The sequence below is a fragment of the Mytilus galloprovincialis genome, chromosome 12 (assembly GCF_965363235.1).
Source record: "Mytilus galloprovincialis chromosome 12, xbMytGall1.hap1.1, whole genome shotgun sequence".
NCBI lineage: Eukaryota > Metazoa > Mollusca > Bivalvia > Mytilida > Mytilidae > Mytilus > Mytilus galloprovincialis.
The window spans coordinates 38,349,146-38,371,087 of NC_134849.1; the positions used below are offsets into that span (position 1 = coordinate 38,349,146).

At 31.5% G+C, this 21,942-nt stretch overlaps 1 protein-coding gene across 1 annotated transcript in view; it reads left to right on the top strand.

Annotated features, from left to right (window-relative positions):
• The window catches only part of LOC143053457 (neuralized-like protein 4), a 93,065-nt gene extending 84,406 nt beyond the window's left edge, over positions 1-8,659 (top strand). The window contains exons 6-7 of the mRNA XM_076226246.1: positions 7,288-7,370; positions 8,392-8,659. Coding sequence (XP_076082361.1) covers positions 7,288-7,370; positions 8,392-8,586 — 278 coding nt within the window. The 3' untranslated portion in view covers positions 8,587-8,659. The remainder of the gene's footprint in view (positions 1-7,287; positions 7,371-8,391) is intronic.
• Positions 8,660-21,942: the final 13,283 nt, after the last annotated feature.

Consider the following 21,942-nt stretch of genomic DNA (forward strand, 5'->3'; position numbering starts at 1 on the left):
AATTTGGGGAAATTTTCTAATTGCCATCATCGGAAATCAATACTTTTTTTTTTAAAATATCACATAATATTTGATAACAAGTCTATTTAAACACCATTCGGCTATTATGTTGCAGATATCGGTTTATGATCCTAAAATCTTTGTCTTACTTTTGATTTGTTTAGATTTAAAGTTGATGTTTATCAGACTCGACCCTTCCGTTACTGACCCGCATCCGTTGATCCTTTTTATTACATTTTTTTGCTCTCCCTACACATTTTTACATGATGTTGTTTATTTCTTTCTCATCTTTCAGGTATTCCTCGCATTTAGATTCCATGTTTTACCGTCGATACAATCAATGATTTTGATATTAAGACCCAGCCCTTGAAAGTAATATCACGACATTTCCAAACCTCACAACACGCATTAATGTTCCTTATTTTTCTTACTATAGAGCTTATATATTAACATGTATCCATGCATGACTCCCAATGCTATAATTGGGTTATTTGACTACATTTTGTTGTTAAATGTTGGTGTTTGATTTCTTCAACGACCAAAAACATGTACACAAGTTAACACTTTTCGCATCACCAAGACCAACTTATAGATACATTTCAATTTGTAATAACAATATTCCTTGTACTAATCGAAACAATATACCTGTTTATGGGTTGCCTTGGTATTATTTTATACTTTGCAAGTATTGTATTTCTGAGCTCCAGTAGCATATTTATATCATTTAAAAAACAAAGAATGTCATACAATTGCAAGCTAGTGTTATTGAGTATTGCAGTAATAGAGTATTACAAAACACCGTACTGACTATATGTGACATACTTGCAGCTTTCCATTAAGCAGTAAACAATGAAGAAAGAAAACAAGAACTTATAAGTTAGCAAAGTTTCTTAATGAGACAATAGTTGCCTTTGAAAGTGAAATAATATTTAAGGACCTTGCTAATATAAAGTAGCACATTAATTCATTAATCACAGATACATGTAAATGGCGTATAATAAAATAATGAAAACATTATTTGGAAAACGTCAAACAATGCCATTTGTGGAGATAGAGATTATTTGTTGTCACCCAATCTAAGCTACATTGATAATTCCAAAGATTACATGTCTTACATCATGTACATTACTTTAAGTAAGGGTTACCTTAAAGAAGTCTCCGGGTGAGAACATATAAATAAAAAAGAAACCTGTATTGTTTACATTTATCTTTCAGTGGTAGTTCTTTATTCAAAAATGGAATGTCGATTGGTTCATACTCCTTAAATACATTAACAGTACAAGTCGGTGATAAACTTGGTATAATGAAAGCGTCAGACAGTACCCTACACTTTCACTTGAATGGTATCAAACATGGTAAAGCTTTTTCTAATTTACCCGAAGGTAAGACCACTGTATGGATGGGTATATTGCAATAAGTAAATGTTACTATAATTTATTGGAGTTATTGATTGTTATTTGAGGAATCAAAATGTGATAATGTTAGTTGTTAAATTGATACTCCAGTATCTAAATATATTTGTTTTATTTGAGGACTTTTACTTAGTCATTATTTTATTTTATAGAAATACTTTTTTTAAATGTTTCTATAACTAATTCATCTTCTTACGGTTTTAACAATCGTGAAGCAAATACCGTGAAATGAGTTTTCATAGTAGACCATGTACTTTTCATATTGTACTATTCGTGCAAACGTCATCGTTTTATGAACATGATGAAGTAGAAGTAGCGAAACGCGAGTCAAGATTACATCAAATCAAAATATAAGGTCAAAACCTCGAAAAAAATATCGCTGATATATACATGATATAGCCGATAAATGGTTTAATCTATACATTGCACAAAACAACTCATAATGACGCAAAGTGTCTTCTGATTTCTAAATATTAAAGAACATAGGATAAAGACAAAAGAATCATTATTTTCGACCATATGATGGACGTTGTTTTTAACAAAATAGTGTATCAGATTAGAATGAATCAATCTGAGTGACAAAATGTATTACACATGCTTATACATATATGCATGGTTATACATATTTGTATATAAACTACTTTTGTTATAATGCATTAAAGCAAATAAAAAAATGTGTTTAAGCTCCTCTTTCCCAACAGACAAGTAACATGTTCTCATCAGTTCGTATTACATCGTATGTCGTTTGTCAATTGACAGTTTATTTGGCCACTATCGTATTAGTGCTATATTAATTTAAACATGTGTCCTACCATCCACCTTGGTAATTTACGTAGCTTCACAAAAATAATGAAAGTACAGATAATATGCAGGAATGGTCTAAATAAAATACCTTTTTGAGAACCGTTATCTTACATTAAGGCACAATCTAACAACAACTTTAATGAAAACCCGTATCAGACAACTGCTTTTATGATCTTTTTCTTGATTTTCTTTGTAATAATTTGAAAGATATATCATATTCTTAATAGCAAACACATATAAATTTTATTAAACTTATCATGGTGAATTATCTAGCAGCAATACTCCTTAAGCATATCAAGTAATAATAGTTTCCAATTTGTCGTTTCTTGTTGTTTTATATAGGTTGGACAATTAGATTTCACGTTTGAACGGTTTTACACTTGTAATTTTGGGGCCCTTTATAGCTTGTTGTTCGGTGTGACCCAAGGCTCTGTGTTGAAGGCCGAACCTTGACCTATACTGGTTTTCTTTTATAAATTGTTATTTGGATGGAGAGTTGTCTAATTTGACACTCATTCCACATCTTCCTATGTCTTTTAAACTATAGAACATAGACATAAATCGTGAAAAAAAACTAGAAAAGAATCAAAATCGCCGAAAACTTCTGTCAAAACTGGGTCAATAGTCCGACTAACATATTTTTGTACTTTTTTTCGTGGTGTGACATTATTTTGTCAGCAAATGCTGAATATTAACATTGACAAACATCGCCGTTAACGACGCCATACTCTAAATGTGGATTTTCCAAGTTTGTTGTTGACTTTTGCGGTATTCGTATTTAATCTGTTGTTTAATAATTAATTATGATGTTGAACGTTGGTTGATCTATTGAATTATTTCTAATTTTGCTTCGACGGTGTTTAGCTTACTTTCTGAAAATCATTATGCTTGATGTGTTTCATATTCTGATTCAGAAACGTCATTAATCTTTGTTAGTTGCTTTGCTTTTTCCCAAGTTTTATTCCAGATGTTCTCGTTTATTGATGCAGTATCAATCTGTGTTGATTAAAATACAGCCATTTGTCGACATCTATGTGTTGTTATTGTTATTATGTTTAAAACAAATTTAGATATAATATGAGCGCCAATGGCCATAATGTCCACTAAATATCAAATTATCTTGCTGCAGGAGTGATTTGGAACCTAACGACCTTAAAAAATGAAAAACAAAACAACTTTACTTTTCAGTTGTTTACGGTGTCATTGACCTTTTAGAAAATGGTCGCCAAGTTTCTATCATTAACAAAGGTAAGCTATGCATATATTTCGTACAAATATTTATAAAAAATTAACCAAAAAGACTTGTCTATCGAACTCAGATTGACTGACATGAGAAACTAACGATAGTTTAACAATAAATAATTCAAATAATAGCACCAATACTGCCCTCACATATCTCCGACATAGCATTGCATCACACTTCAGTCAAAATTTATGGAATTGCGTGTGCTCGTGTGCATTCACTTAGACTAAATAAATAAGACTGTTACAAGATTTAACAATGTTCATCAGAGAGTAATTATCTCACCTTGATGAAAATGTGTTTATGAAAGAAAAAACACATTCAGAATTAGCCTTATAAAAGCCCTTAATAAATTGCACAGTTCTATCATACAACTTAATCTAACATGTTGACCGTAGAACAGATTATTACAGTTAAAACTCTAACAAACATTCCGGTCATCTTTACTTGTTGCTATGCTTTTTTTGTTTGGCAGGGTTTGGCCTGTATACAAGAACTTATCACATGAGTTCTCCTTAATGTTTCTGTGTTTTGTTTTGCAATATGTTACTTATTTTTAGTCTGCGCTTACAAGAGCTAGAAGAGAGTTTTAATCATAACGTTTTTCTTTTGTTTTTATCATCCTTTTTTACTTCCTGGTTCTTCAGATTATGATTTATATTTCGATTGCATTTTTAATAGTTGAGCCGCATACAACACACATCATGCAAATTGCTATACACGCATGTATGAACATGCCTTGCGGTGAATTTATATCATATTAAGAGGGTAGCCACGAATATAATCTATCTCGTCATTGTGGCATCTTTGATTTTAAAAATGACATCTATACAGGTAAAAGACATCAAATATATGTTTCTTTTGCATGCGTTTTTGCTTTTATTTAATTCAAATTGTAATTAGAGACAGTAAATGAGGGTTTATTTGTTTCATCTCAGTACTAAAACATCACTCAAAGTAAAATCTTAGTCGATACATCACTTCCGCTTTTAAAAATATCTTACATTTGATCCATCCTTTCACACACCAATGTTTAAATCGTAAAATGTTGATGAGTATTAATTTCAATCGTTGTTTTTAGGTTGATTTGTGGACCTTATTAATAATGAAATCTCAATCTTAAGTCTTTACTTGGCATCCGTTCGGAACCATTGCTTGGCATCAGTCAATTGTGAGATTGCTTGACTTTGTCGAATGGCATTAATTAATTAATCAACAAAATTGTTCAGCAAAACAAGATCTTCAAATAAGTAAACACGACAAAAATGCCCTTATAATCTTTTTTAAACATTTTTTTTGCAATTTGTTGTTATATTTTACAAAAATCTTCTCTTAAACTAAAGAGAAAAATTTAACTAAACTTAGTCACACTTATTATAAAGGTATATGGTTAAACGTAATTGTCAGACTGAATATGACTGAAAGGAACGTATATGTACAGAAAAAATATATATACCAATTGTCCATATATGTAAGACAAATTCTTTTACTCTGATTTAGAGTAATGTCACGCAATTTGATTGGCTAATATTTTCCTAATAAAGTTCAGTACAATTGTTTTATAACGTCAATCGGAATTATCTCCCTTATGTATTACTTCAATTGAAATTATCTCCCTTATATCATTGAACTAATAAAACAATATTAAATTTAAGTGTATTTATAGTCCGAATATTTTTAATTATTCACAGTTTTTGATTAAGTATCTAAAATATATATGTTTGATACTGTCCCAATATTGAATTTGAATATACTAATATGTTATATTACAAAATCAGGTTACATTCGTTAAACAGTGTTCAATTGTCCTAATACGATATGAATTGTATTGACCCGAGAATTTGTCCTATCAGGACAATAACACACTGTGTATAACTTTAAATCACAAAAATTATCAGTAAAGCAAGATCTATTAATAAGTCAAAAATCTAAACAGACAAACAGATCAGTAGTATAAGTTCAACAAAATAGAGATGTCTGTCTTGGAGTCTATTCTCGTCTTCAATGTTGGAGAGTGTGCTTGATAATAGACTAAGTTGAAGGACACCGACTCTTTTAAGCCTCTAGTTTTGTTATATAACTTAATCTCTGAAACTTTTCAAAATTGTTTTCGTTAGAATGTATTGATAAGTGACTATATTTGTTGGTAATCAAACATATCAAATATATGTTACCGACTTGCAATCCTGCGATCCTGAAGTTTAATGTGCGCATTGTGTGTGTAAATGCATTCGTTTAGTTTCACCAGGAACAACACAACTAATAGTTATGAATGTGAAAACCGTTTCTGATATTATGAGGCACACAATTCTCAATTGTACCTCCTCAAACAGACACAATTTTCCATTACGTAAATATGAAAATATATGCATATTCAGCTAATAATAGAGGTCTCTTGAATTTCATCAAATAACAAAAGAGGATGTATTTACACTCACTGCTTAATCTATAATCCAATGACATGAGCTATCTATTTATACGTATTTATTTATAAGTACGTATGTTATGTATGTCTGCTTGACATAAATGTCAGGGATTGTTACTTAACTAACGTTACAAAACTTGAAGATCTTTTCTAAGAGTATGGAAATATCTTCATTTTAAGAAAGCAATTCCTTTAAAAATAGTATGGCATTGGTTTGAAAATAAGAGAAAAAAATGAGCAGCTAATGAACAACAAATGAAAAGTAGCAATCACTTGTCACATTTTAGCTACATTTAACGAACAAATAGGAAAATTATAAATTATGGTTGTACTTAGTTCAGTCACCTATTTCCAGAATTTATATTATTTTTTATATATTCTACCACTTCTAACCCGATACATAAACTGTTAAATGGAATGCTATCGAAATATCGTTAACGTCCATCTGTATGACCTAACTGTTATATATTGGCTTCAGATTGTAATTCGAAGAAGGGAAATACAGAAAATAGAGGTCGATATAATTTATTGTTTACTTTTTTCGACATCTAGTTTTGATGGGTAGTTAATTGTTCCAATCAGCAAATGGATACATTGATAAATGTTTATTGTAATCGCTTCACCTTATTGTTCTATTCCTAGTGATACCAACGTATATTATATTAAACGTTGATTTCAACTGAACTGTTAATAAACATTAATAGCCTATTTCATCCAAACAGTTAATTAAAAACAACAATACGGTGCATGAAGAAATTGTAATACAAAGCCATAGCGTTAAAATACTTTTTGAAGAAAATTCATTTGTCTGCTTTTGCATTCTTGAATGTCTTTAAACACAATGTTGTTCAATACATTCAGTTTCTATGTGTGTGCAAACTTTACATTATTTGTGCCTATACCAAGTCAGGAATATGACAGTTGTTATTCATTCGTTTAATGCGTTTGAAGTTTTGATGTTTTCCATTTCATAGGTTGCTTTCCGTTTTGATATTTCCATGGAGTTTAGTATTTTTGTGAATTTAACTTTTCCTGTCATTTAAAATGAAAATGCGTGATATTTTTAACAGTTTTTCGTAGTATGCCCATAACAATAGTCAACATACCTACTAATGCCCATAACAATAGTCAACATACTAACTAATGCCAATAACAATATTCAACATACACAATAATATATATAATAAAAGTCAGTGTATCAAATAACTGACACAAGCAGATGTACAAAAAACCTACATCAACATTTTGCAACATTTAAATGTATCTTTTTTTTAACATCCGTTGCATGTAAATTCTTGGGGTGAATACACATATCAATCAACAAGCAGACTTTATATAACACAAGTGAATAAATACATTATTTACAGCAAATATCACAATTTGAAATACCTTTTTATCATCAGAATTTGCTACAGGAGCTGGAGCTGGAGCACAGGTGGCTATCGAAAAGGCGCATAATTTCAGCGGGAGACCAGCAGATTGGAATGTATGTATAAATATTACCTTAGTATAAGCATTTTTTTCTAAAATCCTCGCACGTATATAATTATATTTAATTTGGAACATATCCAACGATGAATGTCTTCTCAAACGTTCGTGACTCAAATGAATAGTTCAAAACGCGAGTAACATCAAATTGTATACATGGGGTGTCGGGTTTGATAAATAATTTAACGGTGAATGTATTGATTGAAAATCGAGTTAGTATTTAAATTGCGATTTTTAATAAAAAAAAACAAAAAACATATCAAAATGTCTTACAATTTTAACGTATGAATATTTAATGTTAACATATTTACCAATAATAATGTTTTTTTTTATCTTAATTTTGGACTTTAATGAGTAAAATATTCACTGGTCGAAATGATGAGTGTCCACTACCAGCAGCAAGGCTGGCTTTAAATCAACATCTCTGTCAAACAACTAAAATTTAAATTAAATCGAACACTATCTACTACCAAGGTGCAATCAGCATGATAATACATCTTTCCTTGTTAAGGAATGATTTGATGGAGTTTGCGATACATAAATAAAACGATCTGCAATGTTTAGAGAATATAATTCTGTGAGGACAACATTTCGATAAAAAAGTAGGTTTTCATCTAAGATATTTCTTGCAATTACCCACAGTGCTTTGACGTATATGTTTTTTAAGTGTGAGCACTTAGAAAGATTAACATGGTTAAGCCTTGCAATTAAAAGTCTATAAATAGTTTGTAGTTACATGGATGAGGGTTTGATTACAAAAGATGTAAATATGTGTCTGCCCTGAGATTTAGATAATCAAGCAATTTGTACACATACGTATATTATTCTGTTGCTATAAATCTAAACAGTCTGAAAATGTTGATACATATCAACAAATCAGAATAGAGAGCATAAATGTCGCACTTATATTCTTTACATATGCTAGATATATGGTTTGTATCAACAAGTAACTATATTGTGAAACATTAACCTATGTTGTGAAATTAATTTAGCATTTTATATATGTTGTTTCTCTCCAGGTGCAAACAGTTTGTGAGTTCATAGAGTCAATACCTAACTGTGCGCCGTATGTTGAGAAATTCAGATCAGAACAAGTCAATGGGGCTGCCTTATTAGCACTCGACAAAAAGGATCTAAAAGAATTTTTCGAGATGCCTTTAGGATTAGCCGTCAACGTTTGTTTGCATTTGAAGAAGTATGAAGAAAAAAAATAAATGAGACACATTTACGCATTCTATATTTGTACATACGAATCTTGTAGATTTGTATCATAGTTTATCGTGGTTAACAAAATGATGTTTAAATTCCAATACATATACTTTCTAGGATTCTTATGTTCACTGCACTCTTTTAAAATAGTGGAATTCACAGGGAAAAGTAATATTATTTTCAAAATAGCAACCGCTCAATTCAGTAGAACCGTTTATAATGTCTCGTTGTAGCGTGATTGCCTAAATTGCAGAATTCCTGGGTTTGAACCTTGAAATCGTAAAACTAAATACTTTCAAATTATTGTTCTTCATTTAACATATTGTGTCTAGGTAGGCAGAATGTCTTTCTGAGAAAGGTAAAAAGTAAAATCACAGAAATACTGAACTTAGAGGAAGATCAATTGGGAAAGTCCATAATCACATGGCAAAATCAAATAACAAAACGCATTTAAAACGAATGGACAAGAACTGTCATATTCCTGACTTGGTACAGGCATTTTCAAATGTAGAAAATGGTGGATAACTTAGTAGAATACATTTAGCACGTTGAAAGGTAGTTCATGTTTTTTTTTTCAGTACAAAGCAAGGTTAATATCGTAACGCAATTACTTTACACATTGTTGACCTTAATTTTGTGTGCTCACCATGCAATACCATCTAATTAACTGCTGGAAGCAATCTACATAATTGAGGTAGTCTATTGAGCAAACAACGGAAAAGGAGTGATTTTAATAGTTCGTTCCCGTATTGTGCTGCTATATCACTGTCACAGATTAGGGAAGGGTTGGAATCCCGCTAACATGCTTGACCTCGCCACATTCAGTTTGTATGTGCCTGTCACAAGTCAGGAGCCTGTAATTAAGTAGTTGTCGTTAGTTTATGTTAAACATATTGTTGTTTTGTTCGTTTTTTGTACATAATTAAGGCCGTTAATTTTCTTGTTTGCATTATTTAACATTTTCAGTTCGGGGCCTTTTATAACTGACTATGCGGTATGGGCTTTGTTTATTGTTGAAGGTAGTTGTCAATTTCAGTGTCATTTTGGTCTCCTGTGAACATTGCCTCATTGGCATCGCCATAGACATCGTTGTTATTACTTTGTCCGAAATAGTAGTATTCGACAAAAACCCACGTAAGCAACTCAATAAATGTTGATACGATTACGATACATGTAGTTTGTGCTTAATTGACAGTGGATATGTTGCCTGTTCCGGCAAAGTAGTGATTTACATGGAGTTTTGCTATTTTGGCAGTCTTAATTAGGATTAAAAAAATAAGATAAAAATAATAATTAAGAATAGAATAAATATAGAAACATACACTTTAATAAGAAATCTCTATACAACAATGTCTTCTTTAAAAAAATATTCAAATTGATTTCCTTTGCTTTTAGAATAAGTAGTCTCTAAAAATGTGTATTTTTTAAATATCTAAAAGAAAAGCATAACTATCAAAATTAATGCTAGTACTTTTCTCTTAAATGTGAAGTATAAAAGAAAGCATTGACATTTACATTGATACTAGTACTTTTTTTGTTAGGAAGACTAAGATATAATTCTTAAAAGAAAAACATATAATATATACACATAAGAAAAGCATACAAACCTATAAAAAAAATCGACATTCTGATTAACACTTTTAATAAAAGTATTATATTAGTTTTGAAACAAAACGTAACACCCAACAACTTCAAACTGCTTCACAATCTTTACAAAACCAGTGCCTTGTTGTTTTTATGATTTTCTTTTGAGTCTTGCACCAAAAAGTTGCTGCCAGTGCAGACATGAACTGAAAACAACACTTGTTTCTTTTGTGTCTACATCACTTTTGCAGACTGAAATGCAGGTATTTATAGATTATTGTTGATCATCTCAACGAGACTGATTACTCGCTTGAGCCGGTAACACAGAATTCCTCCAAATAACATCAATAACGTCTGATTGTAACTGCAACGTTTTCATTTTATATCCATTTGATGCTGCAACTAACTGATTTACCACAAACTGGTCATTGTTAAAATGTTTAACGCACAATCTTGATGTGTCGGATGACTGAAAGTTCTTCCGTTCCACTTTGATTGTCCAATTTTTACCTGGTCTGTCAATCCTACACCTGACCCAGTTTTAATTTAAGGGTGCCCGCGGGTATAAATCGATTTTTTTTGTAATATAGGATATTTCTGATTTTTTTTCTATAAATTAATTTTATCATATACTTAACAGAAAAATAGCAGAGAAATCATACCACATCTGCTTATATTTTGTACTTTGTTGAGGATTTGTTTTCAATTATTGCAAATAAGTTGACTTAGAGAAAGCATCATTATTAAACTATTAACTACTGCAAATACGTTGTAAATAGTTGAAAGGGTGATACGGAAACTCCAATATTATAAATTATTGTTCACTTAATACTGTTTCTGCAGGTCGATGAGTTATTAAATACGACAATTAAACGCTCAATATCAGACTATGAAAACACTTGTTTCATACAGACTTTTAGACTTATTGTAATTTTCCAACTTAGTTTGTTCATATAAAATAAAAACACAAGAAAAGTTCGTTTGTTCATTTTTTAATCAACAGTTTTGAACTTTCGCATTTGACAATAACGATGTAATTATATCTATGTTAATATGTCTAAGGAGATTGATCGAGATATAAAAACAAATCGAGAGAGCAAAAGAAAACAAAACTAACTTCGAATGAGCTCTCAGTATTGTTCCGGTAATACATACAAATATCATTATACCTGTGATCAGGACTTAAACTATAATAATTTACTTGGAAACCAGTTCTAAATTCCGAATTAATCTTTTATATTACTATCTCTCTCATATTCGTTGGCGCTGTACTAGTGGAAAACAAGTATGTGAATATATATAATCAATTAAGAAATTATCATTTCAATCGCAGAATGCGTGGTCACTAATAGTGTATACACCTAAAGGTGCTTCCATATATTATTTCTCGTTTATTAGGAAGAAAATGAAAATTTCCGTTTATCAATTAGTTATGGACTATATACATCTCCATTCATTTTTTTTCCTACATATTTCTAGGTATATCGTTGTTTTCTTTTTAAATGTTAAGAAACCATACAATTATACTTGGAATAATATAATTACATCTAAAGTTCATATTGTTTATTGGAGAAAAACTAAATGGCTGATTATTTCAATTAACAACTTCCATCAAGCATATAAATATTCTACTGCAAATGGCACATTAAATACTATTACAAACACAGACACCAAAAAACACCAGAAAAAGGTGAAAAACAAACGGTAGTCTCATGAAGATGTTTGCTTCTGCGTTTTATGTACATGCTGTGCACACCATTATTATCAAAATTAATGAATAAACCTGTACAAAAGATACAGTTGTGGACAATACATACGCAAACAACAAGCTTTTTTTTTAACTTGCATTAGATTCGATTCTCAAAATAATATAAGTAGTTAATAGAAAGTGGTTTACAATAAAAACAATATATATCCAATCTTCTCAGACAGTCAGATGCCTGCATTCCTGTTGTCGGGCTGTTGTGTCTTTGACACAGTCTCCATTTCCATTCTCAATTTTATTCTGACTGACTATGTTAAGGTATAAATCCTTTATTATCAGTATTGACTAATTTTCTACACACCTAGTTTAATGTACAAGTTAGCATATTAATCTATTGTAATAAAAATTCATCATATCTAATAAAATTTGTAGATTTAACTAACAAAGTCATTATATTTGTATAATGTAATATTTGTTTATAGTGGAAAATTGTTTAAACGTTAACTAAGCTACAATTAAAAATTGCTTGCTAGTCCCTCTCTGTGATTACCATTAGATAACTCTGGTTCATTTCCCAATCAATCTATCATGAAGGGAAGATAAATAATTCTATTTTTATGTATAGGCTTTTTCAAAAATGATGAACAGTTTTTTATACTGGTATGTAATTATTTTAAAAGTTTCAAATTTATGAAATTATATTCGTACATGAATGTTTGTGATACACCAATAACAAAAACTGAAATATATTGAATTGATACATTTTGTAATTATTCAAAATTATATCAGAAACGTAAACTTAATTATAAAATAATGAACCTGTTAAAGGAAGACAATACTCGCATAACTTTTTCGAATTGGCACATAATACAACGGAATGTCACTCTTGCATACAAATGGCACATCGATATAATTAATTAACTGTGGAATCGTGCTCCACCTTCAATGCTGATTCTAAATTATAAATATAACCAAAAGTTATAAATCTGTAGATAGTGAAGACCGATGAAAGCTAACCAACTGTTAAAATATTTCTTTGCATTTTTTTAAAACTTCCTCAGAAAAATACTCGAGCCACTTGACTTTCATAGCTCATAATTGACGTTTTTACACAATATTTAAATAAAGTAGCTAAATATTATTCGTTTCTCAAAGTGTAAGACACAATAAAAATCGCATGCTTGCACCATCTTACCCAAATCCAGATTTAATTAATTCTGAATCAAGGACGAACATTTAACGTATTACCATTATATCGTTTCCGTTGCATGCAATTTGTTTAAAAAGCCCTAATGAATGAATTTGATATAGTTCAGAACATTTCGATTTTTCACGAAGGTCCAAAATATTAAAGTTCTCAATGATTAGTTTTTCTGGTATTGTATAATCACGATTTAATAGTAACGTTCTTCCTAGCTCTTGTTGACAATACTTTTAAAAAATCCAATTTGTTAGACAGAATACATTTTCAATTATTTAGTCTGTATGGACTGCCAACTGTTTCCAATCTATCATTCTCGTTTTCTGCATTCGAATAAAATGCATTGAAGGAATTGTCATAGCATTTATAAAATATCGTTAATAGAGAACGACTCCTTCTGAGTCTAAGATGCAATTCATTTATAATAATGTTTCCACATCATACAAATGGCATATAATCTAGTTGAATTTTTTAACTAATGGAAAACATTTACAGCAAATATAGAGGACGCAGATGTTGACCCGGATTTTCTATTACGGTCAACCAAATCGTGTTGTTGTTTGTTTCGTAGAACTTTAAGATTGCAATCGGTTTCAACTATACCTGAACACTATAACATTGATATTTTTTGAAATACATAAAAAATAAACAAAAACAAACAAGATTTTTAACTATATCATTTTTTTAGAAATTAAACTTTGACGGGACTTTGAAGGTGAGGATACAGTCGTGTGACAGACAATGCGTGGTTCTGTTGTGCTGCTTTTATGTGCTGTGCTAGGTGTTTTACGTGTTTGTTTTTATTCTGTTGTATGTCAGCACTTCGGTCTTAACATTCACATCAATTAAATGGGAATTTTAATGAATTAACTTTTTTCAAAAGTATGAATTATTAACAGTAAGAGTAATAGTTTTCTACCAGGCATATATAACCTTAGCTGTATTTTTCACACTTTGGGACATTTTCGATCATCACTGCTCTTTAACCTTGTACCTGTTTGGCTGTTTAGCTGTTTTAAACTGACCGTCACTAGAAATACACTTCCCTTTTCACAAATGTGACCTACCGAATTAGACTATACCAGATTTGTAAAAACATAAGCAAATTGACGGGTGCTAAATGTGGAGCAGGATCTGCTGACCCTTCTAAAGCACGTGAAATCACTCTCATGTTTTGGTGGGGTTTGTGTTGTCTACTCTTTCTATGTTGTTTCTTCTGTTTTATTTTTTGTCTGTCTGTATGTTTATTTTTGGTCATGGGGTTACCAGTTTGTTTTTGATCTATGAGTCTGACTGTCTCTCTGGTGTCTTTTGTCCCTATTTTATGTAGACGAAACGCCCATATGTCCTATTAAAATAATAAGTACCTTTAGCATGTCGGAATGTTCTATAATTTGTTTATTTGTATATTTATCCGTTCTACATGTTCTTGAATGTATTTGTTCTGTAGGCCTGTCATTTAATTATTGTGTTATATTTAACATAATGATTACAATAAAAGCACGAGGTTCGGCTAGCCACAAAACCAGACTAAACCCACGATGATTTCATAAAATGTCCTGTTCCAAGTCAGGAAAATGACAGTTGTTATCTTAAAGTCCGTGCTGTGTGTTATGTTTGGTTTTTTGTTGCACTTCATTGTTTCTGTTGATTTGTTGTTTTTCTCTTATAGTTAATGTGTTTCCTTTGGCTTTAGTTTGTTACCCGGATTATATTTCTCTAAATCGATGTATGACTTTCGAACAGCGGTCTAAAATAATCTAAATAATTCATCTGCAGAATCATGTGTAAGATGCTACAAATAAATGCATATCTTATTTAATTTAATGAAATTGTATGCTTCCTATTTAACAGAATGTCGTGTTAAAGATTGAACGTTTGATATGTAGACAAACACGATTTCTTTAAAAACAAAAGTATGTCAAAAGCCTTGTTTACTGGTAAAAATACGACAACCGTTATTGCAATGAGTATCCAAACTTCCCAATAAGACTGAAACCCACAGATTCACCAAATGTATAAAACTCAAACCTTTGATATCGATATCAGCGTTTCTTTCGAATATTTAGTATAATATCCAAAAGTTGTTTTGCTAGTCTTGGTATTTGAGATTTACAAATCTTCAATTGCAGGATAAAACATTTGAAAAAATTAATTTCATGTCATTACTTTTTAAAACATGCAGTGCAATGGATTGGAACGTTTGCATATATTTGTCAAACGATTTACGAAAACATTTATAACAAGTTATTTCTAAAATTGAAATGTATCCATTTTGAAAGTTAATGTTTGAAATAATGTTATTTTAAAACACGTTTGAAATAAAGTAAATGGCTTTATGTCATCATTGTTCAACAAATTTTTAACTTGTTTTGCAATTCTAACGTTTTACTCCCTTCAAATAATCGAAAAACTAAACATGCTAAAGATTCAAAGTAAAATTACAACTAGATGGTCACGATATTGTAAATGTTAACAGCTTCTACTCATTCAAACGAGCAAACATGTTATAATACACTAGACGGAGAACTGTCATTCAATAAAAAAGTAAAATAATAAAAATACTTACTCTAAGGAAAATTCAAAATGGAAATTCCCTAATCAGATGGCAAAATCAAAAGCTCAAATACATCAAACTAATGGACAACAACTGTCATATTCCTGACTTGGTAAAGGCATTTTCTGATGTCAAAACTTGTGAATTGAATCCGTTGTGTAGCGATAAACCTATCACATTAAGACGGTCACATCAAATTTTATTATATCAACAACGATGCGAAAACATAACAAACTGACACAATAGGTAAACATGCATATTGTATTCCTGTAAAACAGTTGTTAATTTATATAAGTGTGACACTTTACAAATTCGATGGAAATTAAAGAGTCTCTACACAAAAAATACGAAGAAGTCTAGTGTATACATGTTATATTCGAGAAACATTTATTGTCTGTTATCCTTTGAAAATGAAAATCGGATCCATTCTTAATTAAACAAAAGAGTTGAGTTTATTTGTTATCTGTCGCCCCTATTATACACTCAAAATAATGCCAGTACCGTTTATATGTACTGTTTTTTATTTAATAATGCGTCCAAGTCACAACTATATGTTCGTATTAGTTCAGTAGAAAAAAGTTCCTTATTTCAAAGATCAGTCTGTACAAACCATTTCTTATTCCTATTCCAAATCAATTGCAACTACAATTTAAAATTCCAAACTCATTTTGTAGGATCTCAATATTGACGACTTCAAGTATAATCCTCCTGATTGCACTCCCAATTCTCATATAATCCGGCTAGCCACGTTATTACCGATGACCTCAACATTGTCAATAACACTTCACTGCGAAATTTGTTATCCAAAGGTCCGAAATATTGCGAGCCTTAATCAATCAATTGGAAATAACTTTAATATACTGATGTTTTCAGTCGAGGATTAGGCTAGGCAATGGTCTAACCGCGAGAAGAAGGACATATATACTATGATGAAATCATAATCTTTCAGTCAGTTTAATTGAAGTCTGGAGTTGGCATGTCAGTTAACTGCTAGTAGTCTGTTGTGATTTATGTATTATTGTCATTTTGTTTATTTTCTTTGGTTACATCTTCTGACATCAGACTCGAACTTCTCTTGAACTGAATTTAATATGCGTATTGTTATGCGTTTACTTTTCTACATTGGTTAGAGGTATAGGGGGAGGGTTGAGATCTCACAAACATGTTTAACCCCGCCGCATTTTTGCGCCTGTCCCAAGTCAGGAGCCTCTGGCCTTTGTTAGTCTTGTATTATTTTAATTTTAGTTTCTTGTGTACAATATGGAAATTAGTATGGCGTTCATTATCACTGGACTAGTATATACTTGTTTAGGGGCCAGTTGAAGGACGTCTCCGGGTGTGGGAATTTCTCGCTACATTGAAGACCTGTTGGTGACCCTCTGCTATTGTTTTTTATTTGGTCGGGTTGTTGTCTCTTTGACACATTCCCAATTTCCATTCTCAATTTTATATCCAAATGGATTAAGGCTGTGGGGCTGTTGATACAAATCAGAATTAAGAAACTGAATAATTCTATCAATACTCGTGCTACGTCAATCTTTAAATTTTGCAAAACACTTGTCCTACCTCCATGACAACTATATTGTTGTCCCCGCAGATAAAGCCCGAGACAACATCTGTGTTTGTGTGTAAAACTCACTACATACGCTCCTTGATAAATGAACTAAGTATTGGCAATTCACTTGAAAACTCAACATATACCCTTTCTTTACAAAGAGGGAAATCGTAGATAATCATAGGTCTGTTCTATGTTCGTTTGAAATTTCAACTTAGATGAAGAAGAACTGAATCTTCCATCACTGTATTGGAAACCTAAACTACATGAATGTTCTTACAAACAACGGTATATTGACTGGTGTGCAAAGTGCTCCGCGAAACCTCTTTTTAGATTATTAACATCTATTTTATCAGCAATCTAAGCCGGGCTTCAAAGTAACTGTGAAACTGCCCATTCTAGAGGTGGCGTAAATCAGATGTTGATCTAAAAAATTCCAAATATCTTTTAGAGTACAAACAATCTAAGACTCTTTCATCCTGCAATAGTATTAAAACATTTGACTTTTCTACACTAACACAAGTATTCCTCATTCCAAACATTAACTAAAAGACAGATTAAACGAGTTGGTACTGCTTTGTTTTATAAGGTAGAATTACCAAGGTAGATACAGGTATCTTGTCTAAGGGAGGCATACGTCCTACTTTGTAAAGTATTACACTGATTCAAACAAAATATTCTCTGCAACTGACATTATGAAGATGCTTGTTTTCGTGATTGAGGAACCAATTGTGCCCCTCTTCCTACCGACCCGTTTCTTTATTATTACGAGTCTGACTCATACAATAACTTCTTCCAAGAAAGTAGCAATATCCTTTAACTTTACTTTCCGCTAATAAGACCATGTTCTCTCACTAAATTATTCAAAATGTGGTGACCACGTTGAACGCATCTATCATATCGACCAAGAGATAAAGGACAGATACAGGTAAGTCCGCCTCATATCTTGACGTACATCTATAAATTGACAATGAGGGTCGGTTGAAAACAAAACTTTACGACAAACGAGATAATTTGATTTCCCAATTGTGAACTATCCATTTCTTAGTTGCAACATTACAGCAGCACCTGTATACAGAGTATATATCTTCAAATTGATACAATAGTTTCGCTCTTGTATCTCCTATCATTATTTTATTGATAGAGGGTTGCTGCTCAAAAGGAAGATATTAAAACAAGAGTTCCAAATTGTGAAGTTTAAATCATCCCTTCGTAAATTTTGCAGACGCCATCACTAGTTGGTTTAGCGTTATTTCACAGATGATATCAGATATGTTTCTTCTAGTTCCCTTTTCATGAATGTGACCTACCGAATTAGACTATTGTCCGGTTTGTAAGAACATGGACAACAAGATGGATGCCATATGTGGAGCAGGATGTGCGTACCCTGCTGGAGCACCTGATATCCCCTACAGTTTTTGTTGGGGTTCGTGTTGCTCAGTCTTTAGTTTTATATGTTCGACATACGACGGACGACAGACGACGGACGACAAGTATTGTGAAAAGCTCATTTTACTCTCTGTGCTAGGTGAGCGGAGAGCTGTAAAATTGGGGTCGAGATACTCCCCCCTTTTTAAAAAAGATATTTCAATAACCTATTTGTACTTCAAGCCAGAATTCACCCACCCTTTTCATTTTCATTTCATTTTAGGAACTTTCGATCCTCATTGATCTCCAACTACGTACATTATTTGGCCTTTTGACATTTTTACTTCTGACGTCACTGATGAATCTTTTAAAGACGAAACGTGCGTCTGGCACAAATATAAAATTTCACCCTGGTATCTTTGATGAGTTTATTTGGTATATGTCGCCCCTATTATTCACTCAAAATAATGCCATTACCGTATACAAACAATATAGTAAGATGCTGTGTTGACTATAACGTCAACACATTTGTCGCGAAGAGAGGATACATCATGCAGACTATCAAATTTTAGAAACAATTACCAACCCATGTGCTCACATGACTTTGATTCGTTATCTGAATTCACATACATTGTCTAGTTTTGGTTCGCTTGGTTAAAAAAGTTGACCATCAATTACACCAATCACAAACATGAATCAATTACTTGAAGATTTTGATAATTGAAAATAAGTGTACCTTCTTGTTGTGAATTTGTTTTATACGGTAGTATGAATGTTCTTCCTTGTTCATTTGATATGGCAACACAATGAAAACAAGTACTATTGAATTTATACCGCTTTTATTTAGAAAAACATCACATATATTAATGATTCAAATACAAGGGGAATACCAATGAACATTCTAACAGAAAAACACAAAAAAATGTATAATGTAACTAATTTACATCCACAAAATAACATCAAACTTTAAGAAAAAGAAGTTTATTCTCACACTTTACAAATTTAATGTCATATAAATTACAGATGCAATTATATGAAAGGTCAAATAATAACTCATCTAACCTGATAAGTGAATTTTAGACATACAAGTAATAGTTAGGAAGTGCGCATTCGCGAGAATGTAAACCACACAGATTGTACCTAAAATATCGAAAGTAAGAATTTTATACGAAAGCCAATAATGAATTTTCCCACAATGATGATTATAAAATTTAAACCATTTAGAATTGTCCCTCAGTTTTATATAAAAATGAAATCGATCCGTTTTCCTTTCATTTTTTCCAATCAAATGTTGTCACTTCTTATTTGGTTCGTCGCTTTCGATTTTTTAGTTTTTCCTGGAAGACAGAATAAGTAAAGTAAATTCATAAATTGTTGTAGTTTATAAAATTAAAGTGAATTTTACTGTTTATTTATTATGATATTACAGTAATTCGTTGTAATGCATGATGAACCTCAAAATGCTTTGAAATATTTAAGCCATAAAGAATGCATTCAGTGAGCTGTACAATGCCATAAAATTGTTTGTTTCACACTGTCTGGCATTTGTGCTATTTCGATAAGTGTGGATTCACATGTTCGGTCAAATGTCAATTTCGTAATGAATTAAAAATTAGAAAATAGTATTAACTGCAAAGGCTCAATCATAAACTGTAGACACATCGATATGTGTTTCGCCTGTAGGCGTCAAAGTATGATGGACAACAACATTGTATATTATTTCAAAGTCACCTGACAGCTTGTGGAACAATGAGATGTACAGACAGTATCATTGTCTATTGTAAGCAGTTCTTATCGATCTTACTTCCGTAGAAAACTTAACATTGCAAATTGCTCTATAATTCAAAATCACCGTACCATGACCTAGAAGGCATGGCCTCACATTATTCGTCTTACCTATATGTTCTTATAGTAAAGCAACTTTGTATTATATGTCAATCATCGATCACAAGTAGTTCCTTATAAACTTAGGCAGTAAACTATAAAAATGTTGACCACATCGTTGCCGTCGCCAGAGAGAAATCTCTAGGTCTCGGTTCCAGCGACTATCATCATAGGCGAGACAAAAATTATAGGCACTATCATTTGTCTCTTATAAACTCATTAGAGCATATGTTATGTCCTTATTTGTATACCGAAACAAACCTTATTTAATTATTTATTGTATTTATTTATTTATGTGCGGTGAACAAGTAACAATGAAACAATAATTATTGCTACTTTTGAGACTAATTCCCGAAATGTATTTCTGGAAAGGACTCCAATTTCATACGGCCATTTCAGATACAATTAATTGTTTTATTGTTGTCGGCAATTATAGTTACTCGCAAAATTTTACATTTCCAAGTTGTCTTGTTAGTGTGTGTACTTTGTACTGTATACGTGTTATTGTCCCGTATTCTTCGGTTTACATATTTGAAACAAATATTATGGGAATATAAATCATTTGGACATAGCAAAGAAAAATTAAAAACTTAAACATATTTAGTATTTATCAGTTTTAGAGGAATTTATTTTGATGGCACTTTCGGCACATCCAGTCTAAAGCCTTAGTTGACAATTTAAGGCCAAAACATTTTAGGTAGTACCACTCGAAATACCTGTTGCACACGATATAGTCATTTAGATGGACTTCAATACCCCACACTTATTAGTTCTTCTTCTGTATTTTTCAAGACTCTTTGGACATTTTTTCTTTGATTTATTACGATTAATGTTCTTGTCGAGTAATGTTGTACGCAATTTCACAAATAGAAAAGAGTTAAGGTTCTATCTCCTTCTTTATTATTGAGCATACTGTTCATATTGGAATGGTTGAATTTTTTTATATTAGAAATTTTCACTGACTACAACTTCAGCATTTTGCTCATTCAAATCCACAGTCATGAATACATGAAATAGTTAACTACTTTACACGACTACCATATGGCAAACAGAAACGTCATATTTATCTGGAGGTTGAATCATGTAAATAGATATAGGAAGATGTGGTATGAGTGTCAATGAGACAAATCTCCATCTAAGTAATAATTTATAAAGTAAACCAGAATAGGTCAAAATACGGCCTTCAACACGGAGCCTTGGCTCACACCGAACAGCACGCTATAAAGGACCCCGACAAATTACAAGTGTCAAACCATTCAAACGAGAAAACAAACGATCTAATTTCTATGAAAACAAGAAACGAGAAACACATATGAACTACATAAACAGAGGACAACCACTGTACATCAGATTCCGGAAATAGGACAGGTGCAAACATTTGCATGTACATAGAAATTAAATAGTTTAAATTTATTTCATAGATTGCTCATTAATCAGACTTTTTTTTGACCAATGCCTACCTAGATATTTTTTGCTATTAGCAATAGCTTCAGGTAACAATAACAAA